The 24,624-nt window shown below is 40.4% G+C and overlaps 4 protein-coding genes across 11 annotated transcripts in view; 2 read left to right on the top strand and 2 right to left on the bottom strand.

Annotated features, from left to right (window-relative positions):
• Positions 1-2,220, top strand: part of LOC105254300 (sodium-dependent phosphate transport protein 1, chloroplastic) — a 7,868-nt gene extending 5,648 nt beyond the window's left edge. Inside the window, exon 9 of the mRNA XM_025412201.1 lies at positions 2,093-2,220. The gene's annotated coding sequence lies outside the window, so the exon portion shown is untranslated. The remainder of the gene's footprint in view (positions 1-2,092) is intronic.
• LOC105254297 (transmembrane protein 53) lies at positions 658-23,998 on the bottom strand. Of its 2 annotated transcripts, none has more exons than XM_011262863.3 (6): positions 23,818-23,998; positions 4,043-4,272; positions 3,531-3,738; positions 3,027-3,179; positions 2,689-2,811; positions 658-2,361 (listed from the first exon to the last, which is right to left on the bottom strand). In XM_011262863.3, exons 1-6 carry the CDS (start codon positions 23,848-23,850, stop codon positions 2,089-2,091), a joined length of 1,020 nt encoding a protein of 339 aa, XP_011261165.1. In that variant the 5' UTR covers positions 23,851-23,998; the 3' UTR covers positions 658-2,088. The 2 variants fall into 2 exon arrangements, with proteins under 2 accessions (XP_011261165.1, XP_011261166.1); XM_011262864.3 differs by having other exon boundaries at positions 23,671-23,957.
• LOC105254296 lies at positions 4,252-23,940 on the top strand. Of its 3 annotated transcripts, XR_003123309.1 has the most exons (14): positions 4,252-4,605; positions 5,206-5,571; positions 10,436-10,538; positions 11,164-11,360; positions 11,707-12,766; positions 13,204-13,460; positions 13,803-14,069; positions 14,410-14,589; positions 17,734-17,859; positions 18,955-19,182; positions 19,526-19,777; positions 21,771-21,901; positions 22,975-23,226; positions 23,303-23,940. XR_003123309.1 is itself a non-coding variant. In XM_011262861.3 (13 exons), the coding sequence occupies exons 2-13, from the start codon at positions 5,340-5,342 to the stop codon at positions 23,083-23,085; spliced, it is 3,144 nt and encodes a 1,047-aa protein (XP_011261163.1). In that variant the 5' UTR covers positions 4,252-4,605; positions 5,206-5,339; the 3' UTR covers positions 23,086-23,940. The 3 variants fall into 3 exon arrangements, 2 of the variants coding, with proteins under 2 accessions (XP_011261163.1, XP_025267941.1); XM_011262861.3 differs by having other exon boundaries at positions 22,975-23,940; XM_025412156.1 differs by lacking the exon at positions 21,771-21,901 and having other exon boundaries at positions 22,975-23,940.
• LOC105254298 (fibrillin-3) overlaps positions 23,675-24,624 on the bottom strand; it is a 39,959-nt gene continuing 39,009 nt past the window's right edge. For all 5 annotated transcript variants that reach the window (XM_025412019.1, XM_025411974.1, XM_025411887.1 and 2 more), the window contains one exon: positions 23,675-24,624. In XM_025412019.1, the coding sequence (XP_025267804.1) occupies positions 24,567-24,624 (58 nt within the window). In that variant the 3' untranslated portion in view covers positions 23,675-24,566.

Genomic DNA, 24,624 nt, shown 5'->3' with positions numbered 1-24,624 from the left:
AGATTTTTTTTGATGTGATTTTCTCAAGCTGTTGAAAATCATCATGTATTTATGTGTGCATTTAAATATTTAGGATTCTCTTGTACCCACTTTGTTGTAGAGAGAGCAATTAATTTGCCTTTCAGTTTGACCTCGTGTTCTGGCAATGTCTCTTCTTGTTGTTTTTGTTGTTCCGCTTTCTCTATGAAGACACTCAAGGCGTTAATTCTATTATACTTTTCACAATTTTGCTCCTTGGAATAGAAAAAGTTTAAATTCGTTGTGACAAAAGAAGTTAATAACTATTTCGAAAAATTTTAATTCTCATTCAAAATTGACGAGCTTTAAGTTCTTTCTAAATTTTGAGAAATTATTTCTTGAAACTCAATTCGCTTCTAAGCAAATTAGGGATCAAGCAATGCTTGGATAAAAATGAGTAAGTTTGTCAATCGTGATATTGCGCATTGATAACCTTTTTAACTTAACGTTAAATGAAAAAAATATTAAAATTGATATTTGATATAATTAATAAAAAACAAAACACTGAAATATATATATATATATATATATATATATATATATATATATATATATAATCGATATAAACTCTAGGAGCGAATTTATCAGTTTGTGATATGCAACATAAAAAGGAAATGAAAATGAGACTTTATATGTATTTATCAGTCTTTATTCATATAACTCTAATCGACAGATCAAAATATATTTATATTATTTATATTATTTGTTTAGAGATGTGTATTTTAACGAGAGATTTATTCTAATACAACTATACTCTCGAGCATCGAGGTTCCCGAAAGTTTTTATCACTGTTATAATTCAGGACACGAAAGAAGATTTCTTTATTTTTTTTCCGAGTCGATTAAGTACTATCATGTACTCGGATCGTGAATTGCGAAAGCTAAATCAAGTCCAGCTTGATTCTTTTGTGCGGGTTCTTTTCTTTGCGTAGGAAAAAAAGCGATAACATTGCGTTGCATGATTTTCTCTAGAAATCTCTTCAAATCTTCGAATCGTTCTCGCGTCATTTTAATTGAAGAAAAATACGCATTCTGATCCGACGAGCAAGATTCGGACAATTATTCAGACCGTTATGCGAGATGCATAAAATAATGCATTCGTGTCTACGAGCTTCTAAAATAACGATCGCTCGGACACGCGGTGGCGGAAGAAATGACGAAAAAAAGAGGAAGAATCAAGCTGGGACGGGCATAACGTAAAGGAAACTGAGGCAAAGGAGAGAGGACGCAGTATCGGTTTTTGCGAAAAATTACGGAATTTTGACAAGGCTCACGATGCCGCAAACAGTGCACATAATTTAGGCATCTCGTTTCTCATCTGCTGAAAATTATAGCGGCACTATGTGTCTCGAAAGTTTTATTAATCGCAGGAAATTAGAGTATATTCAAGTTGCGAAAATTAATCATTATCGCAAAATAGAGAATAAATATATTGATAAAAGTCTTTCTATTTTAATTAAATTTTTATGTCGAAATACAACGAACAAAACTTTAAAGATCTTACGCCACCGTGTGTGTATGCATTCTCGCTTCATGAAAAATTCACGTTTTTCATTTGAATAATTTTTCGAAAATAATAATCCACCTTCATATAAAATAGCTCTATGCATCAACAGACGTAGCACCGTTTCCAGCATCTCGGACATCGCCTCGTTATCATATAAAATGAGAATCGCGAGGAATTTATTCCGTGTAATTTTGCAACTCTTAATCTTCGAAAACGGGAATTGCTTTTAAAATTTTTCAGAGAATCTTTATTTCTCTTTTCAGTTTAGTTCATTTACATAATCAACCATTCCTTTTTTAACTTAATAAAAAGATGTATTCTACTAATGATTAAAAATTAACTTGAAGAATCGAAAATTAAGAGATCGTAATCACGGATTCCAAGCGATTTCTTTTATCTTTTCACTCGTGTTTTATAGATTCTTCTTATAAAATGTATATATAAGAATTGTGTAATTAATAAATATCCTCTCTTCCTTGCACCTGTAAAACCTGCGCCGCCTCCAGCGCGATACTCCACATAGCGGATGACTATTTTATCTAATAATAGCGTCTCTCGATTTTTCTAGTTCTGCTTGGTGGCCTCATGGGGCAACACAACGCGCTTGGTGAGGCTCGGGGCATCGTAATTCTGGGAGCCGCGATCCTCATCGCGAATATCCATCAGGCTCCTCGACTGGCTCGGCGAGATCAGGCATTCGTGGATGAAGCTGCACACGGTGTTGACGTAGACATCCCGGTAAGTCGCATAGTGCTTGACATGCGGCGAATTGGTAAACAGGACCAGCTGCACGTTTACGCCCCGTTCAGCTCGCCGGCTAGCGAACTTCTCGACGTCCTGACGACAGATTTCAGATACGTGAAACATATCAGGTATAAAAGAATAAATTTCAAATTTATTATCACCGGAATAATTTGTCGCTAATAATGGCGTTGATTTTGCGAATCTTCCTTGCAACAAAAAATTTTTTTCGTTGCATCCAGGTTAGGTATCTATAGCCAGGGTATTTGACAAGAGCGAAATTTTGATATAAATAAAGAATAAATTTTTAGGCATTTTTTTTTTCTTATGTATTCTCTTATATTAAAAAAATTTATTAAATTCAAAAATGAATATAAAAATCCAAAAAAGGGAATTATTGAGGTAAAAATGAACGAAACTCACAGACGCCGGAATCAGGGTATCGCTGTTGGAATACAGAAACAGTTGAGGCCAGGAATAGGTTTCCTCGGCGAGGGCGATCGGATCTGTCGGAATGGGCGATCTACTGAATGCCTGCGCAATTACCTGATGATCATAAATTGACATGTAAGCGAATACATGAATATAATATATCATTTTTCATTATTGCATCACAAATGTACTCGATATTTTTATTGCGATAGAGTGTAAAACGGATAAAAACTGTCATTTTTGACCTGCCTGCTCAATCTCAAGATCATTGCAAGGCGATGAGAATTATAGATAATTTTGATACATATTTGTAACAAACGTTCATTTACCTCGAAGAACCAGAGTACGGAGAGGAAGAACGTGAGAACAAACGACATCGGCAAATTCGTGAGAGGATGACCACCGATGATCGCGCTGATTGCCTTGAAAAGAGCCGTTATTCTTCTCTCGCCAGGCGCACTGTCGAATATCACTCCCCTGATCTGTTCCACAATCAGAGATACTTTATATTGTCAATTAATCAATATTACGTTATTATATCGTGTGAGACATCAGATGCATAATTTGATATCCGTACAGCTTGCGAATTTCTAACAAAATTTTGCTCTTCATTTAATTTCAAGTTTCATTTTAACAGATTTGTAATTTCCAGTTAATTAATTAATTATTTGAAAGTAGCATGATAGCGATATAAAGTTGTCAAAGAATAATCGACAACAATCTCGTGAGAAAACATGACATGTAAAAGTTAGAGGGATATTATGACAGCAAGTCATTTTACATTCTCTTGGAAAGATATGTAACAATCTTTTGTATCGTATTGTATTTTCTACCTTGAACAACGTGTTAGCCTTTTGCATCGCGAGACTGACGTGCTGATACAGGAACGCGCCACCGTTGCTGAAGACGTGGAAGAATATCGGATGCTCGTTCAATCGCTTGTCGGTGATCACTTGCAGCAACCGCTTGCCGATGTACGGCATCTTATCCCGGCGCCAAAACAGGCATTCCACCGGCGCCGTATAACGCAGCGTAATGCAACTGCAAAGGTGCGCATCGATCACTGTTTACCCCACTCATAAAACGAGAATTTTACGAAGAAACCTACAATAATTTCGTCGACTTGACACATCTCGTTCATTTTTGAATCATTTTCGCCAATTATACGTCACGATTTAGAGATATCGCTCTTATGTATACAAATACTACGTGAAATACTATCAAGATAATGTCCGGCGTACGAATATTTCCATTTCTTTTGGGAATCTAATCGCGTGTCGTCTCGTGATTGTCCTTGTTTGCGAGACCGATTCTTTGCATAAGCTAAAGATACTAATTGAAATACCTTTTCTCTTCGTAGATCGCGCTATACTTGGCCAGGTATCGGTCCTGACAGCCGGCCCATCCTAGCAAGATCACGACCGGTCGCTTGTCCTCCTCGTACACAAACACAAATTCTTCCCGTTGATCCTGCCCGGTCAGCGTCGGATCCTTCGGAGATGGCGGAAAGGATGGGAACATGATGTAATAATCCAGATCCTCCTGGTCGCTCATCTTGCCCGATTGCCGTGCCTCCTGTTCATGAGGACAAAAGGGGAGGATAGAGAGAGAGAGAAACAGAGAAAGAGGAAGAGGACGCGATCGGGGGTGAGGAGGGATGCGCTGAGCATAAACTACCTTCGCCGGGTGGGAGGTATCCCTCTACCTACTATGGCTTGAACTCGAGCTTGCGTCGTTCGAAACGCGCGAACGCGTACCGGAGGATCGATATCCGAGGGAGTTACAGGAGCTGGGTCGGTGATGATGAGGACGACGGCGCATGAGGACGCGCGCGTTGTAGGAGCGGATTGTATGTTATAAAAACCACAAGTACATGTCATCATGCCCGAAAGGAAATCTGTTTTCAAGGTTCGAAAAATGCGACATTTCTTTCCATTGTCATAAATGAATATAAGGAATATAAAGAAATTATTTTCGCATATTCACGCAAATTTAAATTCATCGGAATTGTATTAATCTCAATTTATACGACGTGTAAATACGCTGTGTAAATACGATGCGTACTATTAATATTATGAAATTTCAACTTTGAAATTATATGAACATCGTCGAATAATAATTCTAGATAAGAATCATATAAATCTCTAAACATTAAAAAATATATTAAAATTGAAAACTTGAATAAAACATGCTTGATGCAGATGATAAAGATACGTAGTTTAAAAAAATAGAAACGAAAAAATAATAGAATGACATAAAGTTCATCAAACAAGAAGAAGCTTTTCAAACTCTTCAATCAAAATAAAAATCGGATAACTTGCACACAATTTTTTTTCAACCGTGTCTATAATAGTATTATTGAATTCCTCGACTATTCAAATTAATAATATCTTCGATTAATAATCGAATTGTTCGATGAATTAATAGGAAGGAAGGGATCTGTAATAGCGTTTCCCTATGATAAGAGCGTGGGTTCTCGTGCAATCATGACATCTTTCCCGATTTCAGGTGAGTGGCGCCAACAGCGGACGATTGGCGAGGTCGTAGAACGAATTGCCATCGTGCAGGCGTCCCGCTGGACCGCTCGCAGCATCCGGGCTGTGCGCCGCCGCCGGCCGGTCCCGCGACGCGCAAAGCGGGAGATGAGGATCCGAGGGATGACGGAGAGAGAGAAAGAGAAGGAGAGAGAACGTTTGAAACGCGAAATCTCTAACGAGGAACATTCAGAGCCACGCGAGCGGTCGCGCGACACGGTACGAGCGTTTCAACGCATGTCGTGTCAACGACATCACGTTATGTGTATCGAGAAACGTACGAGCCACGCGAGGCTCGCTTGTGCCGTTTTGTTTCTCGTGGCAATTGTTCCGCCATTCGGTAAGTGCATCTTTTTTTTAGTTTTTGATGGAAAGATTTCGATGGAAGAAACTAAAACTTCTTTTGAGAAACTTCAATGTTTTCTTGCCGTAAAAATAGCAAACAGTCATGGTTTCTTTTCAATTTTTTATCGATTAAAAGTATGTAATTTTTTAATATAATATTATAAAGTATTATTTATGCAATCATGGCAAACATCATTAATATATTCGTATATTTAATGTTGTGGAAACAATTTTAATATTTGATGTCTATTTATATTTCATGTTTCATCGTTTGATGATTAGATGAAATTTTTTATCTTTATATACAGTGCGAATAATTATTATCATAAATTAGATTACTTGATTAATAAATAATTTGTAATAACAATTTTATCTTTAATCATTAAATTATATATTTTTAAACTAAATGATATTTGGCTAAACTGTTATTATACAAGTTAATTATTAATTAAGTTATTCCATTTGAAAATATGAAAGCATAAATTAAAAAGATATTACAGAATTAATAAGAAATAACAAATGATTAATATGTAATCTGTCTGTAGCTTTTGATAATAATCAATCTTTTCCCTTTTAGAGCTGACAAAATTTGATTCAATATCAGAACGTGTCAGCCTGCATTTTTAATTTATACGGTGTCTGAAAAATGAAGAGTTTAAAAAATGTATTTGAGCTCTAATATTTAACAGTTAAAGCTTATATATTTATATAAAAGATAAAATATTATGAGAATAGAACTGTAAAAATATGCACAAATTTTTTCTTGCAATTTTTAAATACACTGTATTAATTCGCTTCTGAAATTAGCCAACCGAGATTTCAATTTTAATCGCTTTAGTCTGTGTCTTCAAAATCTGAGAATTATTATTTGATCAAATCTATATCTAGAAAATTTAAGAATGATTATTTGATCCAATTTATTTATTATACGAGCAGTCAAATTAAACATTGATGTAAAGTAATAATAAGTCATGTACCATTTTTAACAGGAGATGCTTATTCCGGAATAATGCAGAACACACACACACACACACGCGCGCGCACACTTGTCGACACTTGTCTCTCTCAGAGATCCTTTTATCTCTCTCATAATATAAAAGAATGACATGGAAAAAAGCACAGCACTTATTTACATTAAAAAATTTCTTTCATACTTTTATTCTCTGAAACGTGAAAAAATATGTCCCATACCATTCTTTCCGCTCGATGGCTCGTATCTTAAAAGTGAAAAATAGTTCGCTACATCTTGGGGGAAATTCTCTCGTCGCGCGGAGCGACGAGAAACTTCATTTCAACCTCAGCTTTCCCGCTACGAGCGACTTGAAGCGCGGTCTGTTAATTTTCACGGTGCATTGTGGACCGTGCAATCACAATGAAATGCCAGCCCGCCCTCACCCTCGTCCGGATGTCTTTCTATAGCTTGATGTAATTAGTTTTGCCGCTGGACGCGTATTAGCAGATTTACGAATTAACATTAAACGGAGTTTCCCCCTTTCTCTCTTTCCGTGTGTACATGTGTATGTGTGTGTGTGCGCGCGCGCGCGCGCGCGCGCGTGTGTGTGTGTGTGTTTCGCTCACCAGCGAAAAAAACAATGAATGCCGGGCAATCTAACTTCGCCACTTAACTCGTTTAGGATTTATGCGCTTGTTGGCACAGTTGGTATATTCGCATGTAATTACGTCGTTGCATATTCTCTGCGCGGAACAGGATTAACAAAATGGTACAAGATTTACGGGATGAAACATGCATACATATTTCTAATATATTTTTTACATGTTTTAATGCGTCTCATTAATAATTTAAAAGGAGTTTTTTTACAGAAATTGTGCGGGAGATCCCAGATGGAGAAAAGACTCTTGTGCATTTTAAAGCACGTTTGAAAAATATATATTTAGTTTTTCTCATGTTCGTCAACTATTGCGCGATGATTATAAATTTTACCGCATCTGACTAAAATTTTCATAATTATAACAAGTCTTATTTACCGCGCACGAAGGAGATATTCACATAATTCCTATTCATTCTTTTAAATTCGAAATTTTATCAATATACATCTGTAATTTCTGCGACGTAAATATAATCTCCTCGTACCTAATCGGTTTTTCTCATGCTTCCCTTTCCGTAGATAGTCGTCAAAAGTTGAATGAATGATCGTGCCGTGAAAAGGAGAAAAGCTTAGCGCGTAAATGTGGAATAATTATAGGAAGCGCCGCGCCATCGTTCCTCATCGATCGCCAACTCGGTCGGGAAATATTCTTTGGAGAGGAATATTTATCCTTTATGCGAGAGGGAAAGGTCCTTTTAGTCGAGCTTTACCGGCGGAAATTCATCTCGTTCGATTGGCGATGCAACGTTATACCGGAGGTAATCTCGTCTCCCAAGCGTCGTGTGTCATAAGCGAAAATTGACAAGGGATCAACCGACGAGGGGCTACGTTTCGTGCATTAGCGCAATACAAGTTGATGGAGAAACTCCCTTGTGACGTTGCGGGCTTATCGTGCTTGCAGGTGAACGATAAGTGGCGTTTGCCAGGTGTCGCGGCAAATTCCGAGGAGCGCCCTTAAAGCGCCATTGATCCCGAATTATTTCGGGCGCGTCGATTAACCGTCCTGAATCCGAAATTATCGCCGTCGCCATCGTACGTTTCTCGCTCGGTGTCGAATTAGCGCGATTAATACAACGTCGATCGCGGGAAAAATAGATCGAAATACACATCCAGGAGATTCGAGCGTAAAAACTAATAATCGAAATCCTCGAAAACGCGACGCGTCAGGTTCGCCCGGCTGATGTTGATGTTTCCGCGAAATGTGAATTTAAAAGTGATGATCCGTGAATATTACAGATGCGAAATGTCGCTCCGGGTAGCGCTCGCTCGTGGGCGGCAAATGAAAAATTACCAGCGCACGTGCGACTAGGACGTGTCCTCCGAAATATCCTCATTTATTCACGCGGGTGCTAGCGTAATGCGTCATGAATCAACGTTAGTTTTTGTCGTCGTAGCGCGGGAATATGGATGAAATATTCAAGTATTATCTCGATTGTTGATTTTGGCTCTTCGACGACTGTCAAACGTTGAAACACGCGTGCACTTCTCCAAATTGCTTCGTCTCGTCGAAGGCGTAGCATGTTGATACTTGTTTTGCAAATTACGCGCGAATCAACTTTTCACGTCTCCTCGTACATTCGTGCATTAATCATCCGACAAGGTAAAGTCAAAACGCGGAGTGCGGTTTATCGTCAATTGAATATTATACGGACATCGTTTACCGCTGATTGAATTTAATTAAACTTTTGCGACAGGATTCCCACTCTCTCTGTTTGGCCAGAGCTATTACGATGGAGAAACGAACGAATTACTCTCCGCTGCCTACGGCAAAGCTTAGTTGCTCGCTTTAATTGCTTCTGCCAGTTTTCTTCTCTCTCTCTCCCTTTCTTCCGTTGTGTTTCTGTCGCACACATTCTATTCTTTTATATTTCCGGTAAACCGCGGCGCAGAAAAGACAATCGATAATAAATAAGGCTTCTTCAAAGCAATAGTTATGTTACACGCTAAAAAGCGAACGCTAAAATACACTACAAATATAAAAAATAAGTTATCGTTAGGTTTGTTTATTTATATGTACACTTTATATATATTTTACATTTTAAATAACACTATAATGAATTATTAAACATTGAAATTAAATGCATTAATCTTAAATATTAATATTAAAGAGAAAGATTTAAAAAATTAATATTCTTTTAAATACATAAATTAATAATTAATTTTATAATAAATATTAATAATTATTTTTTTAAATAAATTAAAACACGTTTAAATAAATATTTAAACATACATATTCAAAAACAAAGTGCTTACGAGTGAATTATTTTGTGAGAGATATGTAATTTCTCTCTTCTTAAAATATCTTTAGCTTCTTGCGCGAATACTCGGCCGTCTCGTGTTCCTTAACAGTTTCGCATAAAGCGGCAACAATGAAGAGAAAATCGATTATCGCTGGATTATATACCAATTGCTACTTGATATCATCTAGATTAATTGAAGATGCTTTTCTCGCCGAGCTTTCTTCGCCGAAACGGCGGAGGAAAATGCACCCAGTTTCGCTTCTTCTGCGAATTGAGATCCTTCGCGAAAGTTTCGAGTATAATCCACAAAACTTTTCCGGGCATCCGACAGGCATCTCCTCGTTAGCGAGATTCATTTGCTGCATGAGAGAATATGAAAAAAGAATTGCAAGTCCATTAAAAAAAAATTGTATTCTAGAAGAAAGAAAAGCGCGTTCCTTTATCCGCGAAGGATCCTCCGTATAAATGATGCTGAAAATTTAAAAGATTTTTAACTAGTCATCGGAAGAACATCCCCCCCTCGAAAAATTAAGGCATCTCTCGCTCGTTCCTTTAGAAATCTTTTATTCCCTCCTGCCGCCGCGAGACCGTACTTTTCCGTTTCCTTTTCTCCCTCGTCCCCCTCTCATCTCGACTCGATTTTATCGCCGTCTTGGCGCATTAAAGAATTTCCATATCGGCGACGAACGCCTCGCGCGACGAAGCGAAATGACGGCCGGGGACCGATGACTTCCGTAGTTCCGCGTGGCGGAGTTTCATTGTAGTAACAGTCGAAGTTTCCCGACCCCACTCGCGGCCAAGTGCACGACTCCGGCAAACTTCACAATAGAACTTCCGCATTTTCGCCTCGCTGCCTGCAACGCCCGCGGAGATGCAGTTACGGGAAGAGTCCCTCCCCCTTCGCGCCCCCCCCTCCCTCGACCCTCATCGCGCCCGTATTCTCACCCCTCGTGCTCGTATCGCTTGCTCCGCCTCGGCCGATCGGCTTAAGGTCAAATCCGCTCGTTTACAGGACTCTGCCAAAATGCCGAGGCACGCGGTACATCCGGGGACAGGAGGAGATCGGATCTTTCCGGCGACGAGTCGCGCACCCTGCAAACCCATCAGCAGTATAGGTAAAGTATATCGATGTAGCCTGAGGTCTCCTCGGTCGTAAAATCTACCACTTCTCGCTGGACTTTTCCTTCCGAATGTAATACGATGAAGAAAACCCAGCTCGAGAAGCGAGATTCTTTACGGAGAGGATCCGCTGGATCTCTCTCAGTTCGCGCACGCTTTGATCGAACGGAGACGTCACGGAATATCTTTAATAGAGTTACATCCTGTAATTATAGCTCTCCTGTAATTATAGGATCAAAGGTTTACGGTAATAGTATCATCAAAGTAACATACATTGGACTGATCAATAATTACATAATGCCCGCGAGAAGGAATTCGATTATTGCTGAAATTATTTATACGCACTTTGCAGTTTATTGTTATTGGATTTGTATCGCCCTTTGACTGTAATGTTGAACTACGGTTGTTAGCAAGAACCTCTCTATGGAAATTTCTAAACACTTTGTCCCTGAGAAAACAAATTTTTTAAGCAATTAAAATGTATCTCGAAACGCTTCAATTACTTGAGCGCGATTCTCTTTGTGCTTTCGATCATTTTATTTAGCGGATTAGCAGCACCTCTTTTAGATCTCTTATTTCTCGCGAGAACAAAGATGTTTAGAGTTTATTGTTATTTATTAGCCGGGACGCATCTTCCGAGGGAATGGAGGTACTCGAGAAAAACAGAAGGATGCTTTCGTCGCGAGGTATTATCAAGGAGCCGGGGGCGATGGAGATGGAAGCGAGGGCGGGAACCCGCGGCGATGAAGGCAACAAGCATCCTCTTTGGTCGGAAAATGGTGCGAAAATTCCGCTTCTTCGGCGAAACGTAAATGTCAGTGAGTAAAATCGCGACTTTTTAATCACGAAAAGCGTGTATCGCGGGGATAAAAAAATTGGCGACTAAACGAAAACATGTTTCGAATGATGTATGACTTCTAAACGATTGTGTGTCTCCGAGTGTTATTCCAAAAATGTTTTCTCTTTACGTAAATACACGTGTTATTCAGACAGACCGTCGTATATTCCACATGTTTAAACAGAGAGAAATAGAATAAATTTAAACGGGAAAAATTCCGCCAATTTCGGTTATAACCGTTTGTTATACGCGCTCAGGCCAATTTATCGTTTTAGCTGTGACAATACGTTTTTATTGGTCATCTGCTTTTGTTCTATTCCCGACAGCAAGCTTGAACAAGCAACAAGAGGGCAATTTTGGAAATCGAACGCGCAAGAAACGCCGCAGAAGTAAGACTTCCGGTGTCGAGGATCGCGCACACGACATTACCGAGGATAGTCGCGAGAACGAGATATCAGACAGACGGGATCAGTCGTCGCGCAAGAGAAATGATCCTTCCTCAAAGTCAAGGTCGAGGAGTCGAGAAGCGCGAAAATCCCGCGCGGAGCGACGAAGACGGAAAAAGAAGGACAGGAAGGGACGTAATAGAGGTGGCGGAAAGAGCTCGCGACAAAATGACAAGCGACAGGACGTCGAGGGTCGTTCGTCGAGGCTCGAAGGGATCGACGAGATCAAACGCTCCACCGAAAACTCGTCGACCGTCACCGCCGATCGTTTGACCTCGTTGACGGAAGTTGTCGATGGTGCTACAACGTCGTCGAGTCTCCAGCGTCATTCGACGCTTAAGGTGACCAAGAGGCTAACAAGAACGACGCCTCGTCGTAGCGTTTACGTAGCTGACACGGTGGAGAGGGAATTCTCCAAACAGCTCGAGATGGAGATTTCCAAGTCTGCGTCCAAGGATCCGTCGACTCTCGACGATGGTATCTTCGATAATTCTCCGAAGAAATCGACCGGACGAAATGGCGATTCGAGGGAAGTCGATGAGAAAAGCATGGACGAGGACGCTTCGACGGACGGCAAAATTGATTTCGGGAGCTCGCGTTACGACGCCGAGAAGATGCTGGGCTATTCGAGGACCAAGGAGGATCTACCGATCCTGGATCTGGAGAATGAGGTGCTGGAGAGGACGTTGAAGGACTATAACGCTTACATGAGGCTGAAACCGGCGTCGTTGTCGCGCGAGCCACCGCCGCCGATTCCTCGCACCTCCGGTCCTCATCCGCCGAGAAAGCCGATAATTAATTCGGACGAGAGCGGCGAAGAAACAGGCACGGAAGTCACAAGCACGATGCAGGACGACAGCACCAACGGGGACTTATCTTGCATAAATGGGACGTTCCTGCCGGCGCCTCTATCGCGCCACGCTCTGATCAAATATGTAAAGTAAGTGCTCCTCCTTCCCTTTATCTTCTAGCATCCGTAATTCAATGCACGGGATAATCTTGGCATCAACGATTTACACGGTCGCAAGGTGAACTATATACGTGATGCTCCAGAAATGTGTTCTACGCGTTCTGATTTCAGTAATCAGATTCCGCGGGCATTTTCAATTCTATTTTCTATACTTTTTTATTTGAAAAATTATAAAATAATAAGAAACTAGTTTGATACGCTTTATTTAATTATTTAAATAATAACGATGGAAGAATTTAATCGGGGATTTACTCCAAAATCTCGACGATAAAACTCCTCTTTCGCAATGCGAAAGGATCGAAAAATACATTTATCTTTGTGTCCATTTGCCGTTAATGCAAAATTTACATAAAATGGAATTTTACCGTAAAAATAACCGTTTGCTTGTTTTCATCATAATTATAAAGGTCCTCGACCCCGGGGCACGAGTATTTGGAAGCTGATTACGAGTGTGTGCCAGGCTACCGTATGGTATCTTCCACGAGCCGATTAGTCTGCAGGAGTCGTCAGTGGCTCGGACAGGTGCCAAAGTGCGAGATCAAGCAAAACCCGGACGGGATATGCGCCGAGGCATTCTGCGAACACGATTGCAACGAAATTAACGGCCGTCCCGTCTGCTCCTGCTACGAGGGATTCAGATTGGTGGACGGTCACAAATGCATCGGTGAGCTCGCGTTTTTATCGCGAGCGTGTAATTAATATTAACGCGGATTTTTTCTGCAAATTTTTATTGCGCGTTCGCGCAATTTACACGAAATTTATATAACATTTTTATTCCACTTCAGTTTTGGACGCTTGTAATTTTCGCGCTTTAATTTTAACATAGAATTTTAATTTGACTCTTTATATCTTGTTTAATTCATCCTTATCGTGTAAAATATGTGCACGAGATTTACATTACTTAAATATCTCTGCAAAGTATCTACACGTTAAACTCACCCTTGTGCGGAATAAAAAAATCATCGTTCGCTGGCGGAATAAATATTACTTGTTATTTATTGCGTAGACATCAACGAATGTTTGCTGAACAACGGGCACGGCCCCTGCCAGGACACCTGTCGAAATCTCGTGGGAGGATACAAATGTTCCTGCGAGGGTTTACGGGACGCATCGCTGGCCGCCGACAATCACACGTGCGAGCGTGACAAGCACACGGGTCCGTGCAGCGTCAACAATGCCGGATGCTCTCACACGTGTTTATCCACGATGGGTCGGGTATTCTGTCTCTGTCCCGACGGTTTCATCCTCGAGGATGACTGGAAGACTTGTCAAGGCGGGTAACTTAATTAGACGCGATCGATTTTCCAAGAATTTCGCTTATTAACTTAAAACTCTCTTTCTCGTAAAATATCTCAAAGCTATTAGTTCTTTCTAAGAATAATTTAATTTCGACGGCATTTCTCGGAGCGATGACCGGATGCGATTTATACAACGGGCATTTTACGCTTACGCGAAACGAAACGAAAATAAATCTCGATGTCATATCGACGCTCTGCGATGCACTTAGTCGAAATTTCGCGTGCAAATATTCGCGGGATTTTACTCGGCGGGATATTTTTACAGCGAAGAAGTATCGGGATGCGTTTTTGACAAATGACAATCACTTGCCGTAGATGTGGACGAATGCTCGGTGCCGGATCTTCAGACGGAGTTCTGTCGCTACGGATGCATCAATACCCCGGGTTCCTATCGATGCGCGCAACCTATGGAGCTAAAGGATCAGCCAGTTTTGGACAGGCTGTCCATCACTTGCCTGCCGGGTTACGAACAGACTTCCTATGGAACGTGCATCGGTGAGTCGGATAATGGAAAAAAAAAAATTTCAATTTCCTCGTCGCTGGAATATAAAAAGTTTCCGTGTCGATAATTTATTATGTTTGAGATAGTTAATCGAAAAGATTAAAAAATAATTTCCCCGTCGTTAATAATACATCAATAACGGTGATATAACTTGAGCAATAATTTCAAACTCGTTTGCGTATCCGGTTCTCGTTAAAAGCTGTTATTAGAAATATGTCAAAGTTTGAATGAGATTTCTCCCGCTAGTTTTACGCGAGACTACATCCTTGAATTTATCATTGGGCGACGCGGATATACCATACTCGAATGAGAGCGCACGGATGGATCCACATAAATTTTTGGCACGGCTGCTTAAGTCAAGTTAAGCTAATATAAATTCTTATGTCGCGATATATCTCTTCCTTTTTTTCTCTCGTATATAAGCTCGCATCATATATACTCTCAACTCTTACAATGATTTGTAATCCACGTATACGCTGCGTAATTTTTCAACTTTTTTTTATTATCGCGCGTGTCTTTCGTACTCCATATATTTTTTTACTCTTCACTTCGTAAAAGCACTCTGCGAACTCTCTCGGAGCTCTTCTCGGGCGAAGCTCGCACCAACATCCGCGCCATTTAAGTTTCTTCGATCGCAAACATCTCTCGGACGATTCTCTCGTACGATTCCCTCGATTCCGGACGAAAGTGCGCAGCGGCTTTAGTATTTCCTTGAGGAAATCCGAGTTGCCTCGCGTCCCTTCTCTCCGTGGCGAGGAGCAAAGTACCGAAGAATCGTAATCTCACGGCCCCGCAAGGACGATACCTATATTACTACCGGCTCCCTTCTTAAAGAAAAACAGAGACGGACCCATTCTCTCTCTCTTTTGCCAATCGTGCATTCCTCGAGAGAGTAACCTTCTTAGGGAGTCCCGTGCGAGTTTCTCCCTCAATACTTTCAAATATCCCGAAGCAGCTCCTCGCCGTTTGCACAAATGCAGTCCCGCCGCAATCCGTTTTGCGAGACGCGCGCAAACGCGATCGGAAAAACGCAGTGCTTTTATCGGCATTTTATACAGGGAATGCTTTTGTGATTTTTTTCCCCTCTTTTTTTTTCCTCTCTTTCTCTTTGCGGGTATAATGTATTATAAAACAAGTAGTAACGAAATTTTTGTACATGTCTGTAAACGTTTATGATTGTAGACTCTTATAATAATTAGATTTAATTATTAGATTTAATTTTGTAGACTCTATAATTTTGAGCGATTATTATATCGCTTTTTAAACGAACGGACGTCGAAATTGAACGTATTTTTAAATTTCCAATTTTAGAATTTGTAATCGAAATTTTTTAAACACATTTTTTTCGTATTTTATACACATTTTTTACGCATTTTATAGTTATTATCACGTTAAAAATTAAAAAAAAAGAGACGTCGCTCAGCCTCCCTTTCGATATATATAACTCACGCCGCCGACATACATTGAAACTCGTAACTGGCAATCCAATTTCGCGGGGCGTAAATCCGTCAATTACAATTGACGCGGTCGTGAATACCGACAAGAACATTACAGCCCGGTTGATACAACGTTACAGTGGCGTTCACGTTCGCACGTCTGCGAATCTTATTCCACGGAAATTCAATCCATTTCCGTCTCCTTTTTTCTCGCAACCTCGGTCGTTAAATAGCGAGGGAATTTTACGTGGACTGCATTCTATGATGATCCGCATTATCCGGTCGCATTGAAGCGGAGATGTTGTTGCGGACACGTGTGTATAAAATATCAAAATCCGCAACTATGGGGGGCGAGCAGCGCGTAAAATTTACCATAAACTTAACGCGCGCATCATCGATAAGATACCAAGTTCTTCTTAAAAGGTCAGAAGTTTAAGAATATTTTCTTGAAATGGAGAGAAGATAAAAAGAAATGGGAAACATGCGCTCGAATGATTCTACGAAATGTCGCGTTTATGAAAAAAATCTCCGCTATTTTCTCGCATCAAAGAAAAATTCTAATTTCGCCTGCAAAGACTCACGCATTTTGCCCCAGGAAAAAGTGGACTATCGCGATGATCTTACAATCTCTGGAAAACTTGAAAAGAACGGCCAAGGTGGCGGCTAAAGGAGCGAGTGTACCGAGTGTGGATTTCGGGGGGGAACTGGAGCGACGATGAAAGAAAAAAATTCTCTTCTTACTCTCGTGAGCAAGATTTTCTCGCTACAAGAAATTTTCGCGGTAGTAATATTCCTCTCAAATAAGCAAATAAACTCTGTCTATATGTATACACTTTCCCATTTTCACGAGGGAATTCATGTTAAATGAAAATTCACATTAAAATTCACATTAAAACATTTACGAAAGCGACGCAAAATGTGCGGGAAAAATGCGAATACAAATTTTAACGAATAATAATAAATGACAGCTACGCGTTATTGTTGCAAAGAATTTTGTTTGATAGTAAATTAATTTGCGGACCGCCTACACAAAGTGCCCCAAAAAATCTCAATTTTAACTTTAATCCATTATCAATGGGAAAAAATTAATTTTAAATTAATTCCGTTGCTGTAATTAAAATCTTTAGGATTGTATGGCCCACCCTGTATATTTCCGCGCAGATTTATACGTCGTGAAAGCAGCGAAAGTCGAGTGCTCTCGGCTATCATTGAGAGTGCTCGAGGCAATAGCGACTCGGCCACTTCGGTCAATTTAGCGTAATCTCGCCGACGATTGAAAGACAGATCGAGGGCCAAAGAAGAGCGAGATCGCTGGTGAAGAAGTCATTACGGCGCGAATGAAAGAAGCCTTGTATATAACACTTAAGCTTGATGTAGCGAAAACGATTGATCTGATCTGTTAAGAGACTGTCGCGACGCTTGTATAAGAAGGCGTGATTGCATCGGATCTAGATTAAATTCGCGTCTATAAATTACTTATAGTAAAGTATACGCGCAACGTGTGATCGACTTTAAAATGAGAGGAATGATTAAATACAAAATATGAAATACAACAGTAATAATGATGCGTTTAATGAAGATGATGTATCTTTCCGGATAATTGACGCATGATAATTGATATGATTTTTAATGTAATTTTCAATACTTTAATAAGGCTCGTCATGACGAAAATGTAACTCTCATTGGACTCTCTATTTTTAGATATCAACGAATGCGCGGTTGATAACGGTGGATGCACGGAAGTGTGCGAGAATACAGACGGTAGCTTCTTCTGTGCTTGCGACGGGGATGAAAAAGCCCTGTCATCCGATGGAAAATCCTGCGTAGGTACGTGTTCCTTTGATAAATCACTTTCCATGCTCCGTTCATGCTCGCGCAAAACATGCCGTTGTATAATTCAACACGCGTGTGTACGTGTACATACGTATATGTGTTCGATGTATAGGGTATTTCGTCGTCCGTCGCCCTTTTCCTTCGTAAGTTCGACCAATTTCAATTTAACTCCCCTCCTTCCCCATCCGACGAGTTTCAATTCAACGTCGTTCTTTCGTGGCAACTTTTTAACATTCAATTATGTAACTTTATAAATTTCGAGGGGCGTTTTTGGAACGAGTATCGGCACCCGTTAGTCGCGATGTATCCACGAGGATGGCATTATGCAAAGCTGTCACGCAGGAGCGACTTCAGCACCTAGGATAGGTTCCTCCCTCGCTGCCGCATTGGTATTTGTAATTCCTTGCCTCATGTACATATCGTATTTGATATGTAGAAGCGGCTGATGCGGCAGCTGACACATAGTATTGCGTCGATGTCGAGGATTCTGCTGCACGTACATAGATTACGTGCGAAATCTGCGCGGTTTATGAGCCAGACGTGAATGTTGGGTTCGCATTAATGCACGCTGTCGGTTCAAGTCAGATGCATTTACCACAAAAGAACGATGTATGAGTGAATCTCTTGCCGATAAACAGCCATTAAATATTCACGGTTTAATTATGATGACATTATTTTCTATATTATTGAGATTAAGGTAATATTATTTTGAAAAAGAAAACACTATCTTTTTTATTCTGCCATTCTATTAAATACATTGCGAATTAAACTTTCAACATATCAATATTTGGTGTGAATAATTTAATTGCACATTTGCCATTAAATTATTCAATGCCAATTTGATAAGAGGATTTTACAATTTTCGATGCCTCTTTCGGTTTTCGATTTAAAGATTGAATATGTTATTTTTTATTTTGTAAACATAATAAAGCTACATTTTTAAAGATGTCATTACCTATATCATATTTAAAATTCATCTCTTAAGAAAAATGGTGATTTTTTCCAAAATAATATTATCTTGATTACTTCCGTTGGATGATTAAATTATATGACGCACAAATTGTAATTTTGTTTTCCCATCCGTTCCAGACATAAATAGCATCGCGTGCCCACTGTTAAATCCGGTCGGTCGTGGTTATTTAATATGTTCCCGATTAGCCACGTCCAAGTTATGGCGCGACCGGCGAAAAGTACCCAATCGACCCGGCACGAGATGCTTCCTAAAGTGTCCCCGTGGGTATCAGCTTCGCGGTGAATACGAGTTGACCTGTCGCTCCGACGGCACTTGGGATGGATCGGAGAAAGGAAGATGCATTCGTGAGTATGGAATATTTTCTATAAAAGATGTTTCGTCGTGAGATTTCGACGAGAAAAATAGCTCGGTTTGCTTCTTTCTTTTCTTTTCTCGATCTTGTTTAAAAGCTACATCGATATCTGGATCTGACACACTTTTATACGCGGATTCAGATGCATAAATTTCCGGTAAAGTATAAAGAATTTTTTAAAAAAAAAAAAGGTTCCCTTCAAATTGGAAAATCTGTTCTTTTATATTTTAACGGAAGACACGAAGAGAGAGTGGTTCGCTTTTTCATAGTGTCGCGTGAGAAAAATTGACGACGATATCGAAAGGAAAGAATATCTCGCACGTTCCTTGCGACAGGATATAGCAAGCCTCGATTGGAGTGTCCGAGGGATGTCGTGGCCGAATTGCCGCCCGGGAGGGACGAGGCGTTTGTGACCTTCGATCAACCGGCGACAGATCTCGATTGGTTTCGATACGTGCGATCGAGGCCATCCTGGGGGACGCGTCTCGAGGCCAGCCTGAAGCCCGGAGTGCACGAGATTACGTTCTTCGCGCGACACCCGGTATCGAAGAAGCAGGCTAGCTGCGCGTTACGCATTATCGTCAAAGGTAATTAATTTGCGTGTTAACGACGTATTACGTACAAACGCGATAACGATGATGATTCCTCGTTGTTCGAGCGCTCGCGATAATGACAGTTCTCTGTAACGAGCGAGAAATGGCGATTATTAATTTGTACGGTATCGGGACGCGCACGCCACCCATCACCTCGCATCGCGGCACAATATATATGTATATACATGTATATTTTTCAAAATTAATTCATATCCGATTATCTGAATTCTCGTTCAACGACGCGAAATATGGAGCGCATTTTTCTCGTAATGCAAATTCGTTAATAATTTTCAATCTCCGCTGCAAAACAAAAAAAAGATACTCGCAAATGTCGTGTAAAATATTTAAATTACACGCGTAAACGTCAGCTCCCTAAAAACGAAATCATACTCGAGGAGATCGCTTATACTTCTCGGTTAATCCACGTACCCCCCCTACATTAATTAATCCGGATTATAGAGATTGCACTTTGCAGAAGGTATCGGATAAACGTCTCTTGAACCTTGCAAATCTTGATTAATAACGGATGGGGATAGAGGATAACACATAGGTCGGCTAATCCCATCGTGAAGGAGAACACACGTTAAATAAACTGCAACTGAATGGAGAGCGCTGTACATCATTTATAGCAGCCGTGAACTCTGCAGTTTCACGATGATTAACAGCGTGAGATTGAAATATTTCCCCTTTGTTTACGTTTCTCGATGCACGAGATTCTGAATTTTCGCGGAAGGATAGTTGCCGTGAGAGCGAGCAATTACACTTTGCGCGTTCGCGTCGGAAAAGAGGCGAGAAAATACATACGTATCGCGCAAGTTTGGCGAATTGTTGGGTCGTCTTCCGGGTGTGCAACAAAAGTTTTCCTTCGCGTCGTCTGTTGATGCCGGCGTCCTTTAAAATGCACCTTAAGAATATTACGTCTCCTGCATCAGGAGTCCCCCGTCCACCCCTTAATGCGCATCCTAGCGAGACGTGAGCGAAATACATTGCGCCAGTACTCGTTGTATCGCATGCGACTTAAATCCTTACACAATTCTGACTAAACTTGCTCGTTGAGATAAATTATTACCTCGATACTTGTTAAGCTAAAAACTTAACGTTACCCGTCTTTCTCTTCGTTATACATTATTTTACTTTGTCCGTATGGGAATTAAAAAGATATGGAAGAATCTTAAATGTCGTTTGACGTTTCAAGAATATTTCTATAATATTTCAAAAATATATAAGATTGCGAGGTAAAAGGAACAGCTCTCTCTCTCTTACTGTTCACTTTATTTTCCTAAAAGGTTCCTTTAAACGATTTAACATGTTGGCATGCGAGCTTTTTCAATCGAGCGTTTGAGAATACATTCAGCGAATCTTGTACAAGAGCACAGAGCTCTTATTTGTGTCTAAAAATAAGTCGACGAAACTAATTTGATGCGTGCTCTAGCTTCATTGCTGACATTTGAACCCACTTTCCTCCAAGGAATGACCTGATTTCGCGGACAAGTCTGTACGCAGGATGAATCGCTATTTCTTTCTCGCACATAACGAGCAGCGGACTTGGCGCATGAATAAGCGGCTTTTCTAGACCGATGAGTGCACGATACAGAAAGATCAAAGCGCACCTTTTCCGCCGTTCTCTCTCGCAAGATTATGAAAACATAATTTTTCCATTCGGAGTCCGTTCGTTCGTCCGGAGATGTAAAGGTACGGCGCGTGTGAGAGAAATTTGTTTTTCCATTTTCCTTTTACCGATGTCACATTACATATACGTGATGCGCGAGAAAATTTGAATTTCGCTCGCATACACGCGCAGTCCGCACTTGTACAATCTCGCGTTCGCCGATTCATCATTCGACGACGATGCGGAAATCGAACTTTCTCACACGCCGCCTGCGTTTCGACGACTTTTCTTACGGCTCGCAATTTCCTCGCGAACACGACGGGGAAACGAGCGCGGCGGATCAGCTGTTACTTCAATTTGCTAATCTCCGAACTCTAGCCGGCGAGGCACCGAAAGTCAAAGATTGTCCGGGGGACATTGAAGTCGTCGGGAAAAATGGAACTGCGATCACGTGGACGGAGCCGAGCTTCACGGATAACGTCAAGGTGACGCGGCTCAGTAATAATGAGGTAAGATGGGATATCTGTAAAAATTTCCGTCGATCGCGAAATCGGAAATTATAGCTTTCGTTTTTGTGTCGTTGAAACTAGATTTTTCCCGATGCCATTAATTATGCACGAATGATTACAATTATTCCCCCTGTACTTGTATTAATTGGCGTTTATATAATTGTCATAATCGCAATTATGCAATTATGATTTTTGTCTCTAATATCGTCGGCGTAACATTATGAACAACAATTGGATGATATCTCGATAACCAAGTGTATCAATGTTTATGCATGACATTATAAAAATCCATTCGATATGTATATTCGATATGTATTCCAGCGATATGCATCGCATTACGCGTGTTTAATAATCGCCCCAATTGCAATTGGATGAAAAGCGATTTTCTCCATTTTCAGTAATCATTAATAATTTTACAAGCGTGGAAATCACCCATTATCGAGGTGATATTATCTGACGTAACGTCGAGAGATTGCCATTTTATAAATGTGCGAAAATTTTCCGCACAAATATGAGCGGGATAAAAATGAATTCACACATACGAATCCCTTTAATACGCAGAGCGTATAATCGCACGATAGTGTACGTGCAATTACAATTTCTTTTACGACGCATCGAATCACTGATTAATTAGCTTCAATCTGAAAATTAACGAGGGGATGTCGTATAAGCGTATATTGTTGGCCGCTTTAATTAGCTTATTTGTTAACGTACGTCAATTATTACTCAAATTTTATAGCTCGGTCCCCGTCATTCATGAATCCGAAACCGTGGGTTTGTCTGATGAATTATGTAAATTTTTGGACCGCAAAATACGAAAAGAGGGAGCGAGCGAGTCCGGATTCTCGCTCAAAGTGGATTCGTTCGTGAGCTCCGCGAAATTAGTTAAGCATAATTTTCTACCGCGAGAGATGCGAATTTCGACGATTAAATCCTTGGAAGCGGGATCTTGACGCGCGCCGAAATTTTCGTGTAAATTTCACCGCGAATTTTCACGCGCGGGATTTCCTCCTTTCTTATCGTTTTAGCGCGTCTCACCGCGATTTATCGGCGACGATATTTTTTTTGCACAGAACCCGGGTCGTCTCTTCGACGTCGGCGGCCACAGGATCGAGTACGAGGCGAGTGACGAGGCTGGTTGGTCGAGCAAGTGCGTCTTCACCGTGGTCCTTCGTCGGGAATAAGCGGCTGGAGAGACAGGATCGAGGATCAGGGACGCGACGGGGAGAGGGAGAGAAGAGGAGAGAAAGAGAGAAAGAGAGAGAGAGAGAGAGCGAACGAGCAGAGAGGGCAAGAGAGAAGCAACGCGGAAGAATAACGATAAGGTAATATAAATGGAAATGCCTGCGGGACTACGTCTCCTTACGTAGGCCCCGTAATGGATTCCGTTTTGTCCGGCAGGTTACACGTGAAGAAAAGAGACAAAGTGCGGATATCTCCCTCCTTCCACACGCGCAACTCCCCTTTACCCTTTCCTCGACATTCGCGCGAGGTGATAAAGTTCTTAGAGCAGGATGGAAGTATGTCTGACGAGTTTGCTCTCGATAGTCTTATCGACTGCCACTTTTGATAGCGTAACGTAACGATAACGCAAATAGTTTGCATAGAGGAGAAGATAGGAAACGCACACTTTGCTTCTTAAGAAAAAAAAAAGACATTTAAAAGCGTCGAAGACCTTTCCAGAGCGAATAAAATTAAACGTCTGATTTTGCGGTTCGATTTTTGCGAAATTCGTGCCCTCGCTCCTCCTCTGCGCAATATAATTTTACCTTGTAATATAATTTTTATCGCAACCGCAGATGGTTGCACTCTCTCCGGTAGATAGTAGTACCGCGAAATGTAACGTAAATGCGAAATTCGCGTTATCGAGTCCCGCTTTACGTTAAACGGAAATTAACAGCGCGTTATGTCATCACCTGCGAGAATTGCGAACTCATATGATGTAACATTCTCCAAATATTCCGCGATAATTAACGAGGCTGTGGCCTTTTCCCACTAATAAGATTCTCATCGAATACACCGGCTGACAGGTTACATAATAGACAGGATCAGCGCTGTGTCTCTGTCAAAGTCACACGCGAGCGAACTGACGCGACATTAAGCAACGATATAATACTGACGCGGAAAGATGCGAATGCGTCATATATATACGTATAATATATGTATGTACTACCGGTTTCAAAATTATTGAGTATCTTATCAATTGATATACACGCGATATTAAATAAGCAGTGTAATAATATCTTGAATATTAATATAATATTTTATTCTCTCGATAAATAATGTCACATGTTTCTTTACGTAACAGGACTGATTGAAGTTCTGTTGATTTTCTCAAGATGCAATTACCAATTAACAATTGCTTTTCTATAATTTTTTTAATTACGTGCCAGTCTTTTTCCATTCGTCTTTTAGTTCGCGTATTTCCCGTATATCGTTGGAAAAAAATCGTCGTCTTTTCCTTCGACCTATATTACATTAAAAAAGAAATAATGGATAAAAAAATTCTTAAGGCAATTCTCGCGAGTTTGCAGGAAACGTGAAAAATAATCTCCAAGTACGCAATAAGTCTGTTGGCGCGAAGAATAATTAACCGCCATTTAATTACAACATCCTTCATATCGCAATATATAATATTTAGATAAAAACATCATTTTCTTAACATTTACAGCGCGTCAGTTACAGCGGTTCTTCTCATATGTTCGCTGTTGTTGTATCTGAAA

The sequence above is a fragment of the Camponotus floridanus genome, unplaced genomic scaffold, assembly GCF_003227725.1.
Source record: "Camponotus floridanus strain SB8 unplaced genomic scaffold, Cflo_v7.5 scaffold1, whole genome shotgun sequence".
Lineage (NCBI taxonomy): Eukaryota > Metazoa > Arthropoda > Insecta > Hymenoptera > Formicidae > Camponotus > Camponotus floridanus.
The sequence above is the reverse complement of the archived record's forward strand: the minus strand, read 5'-3'. Positions and strand labels throughout refer to the sequence as shown.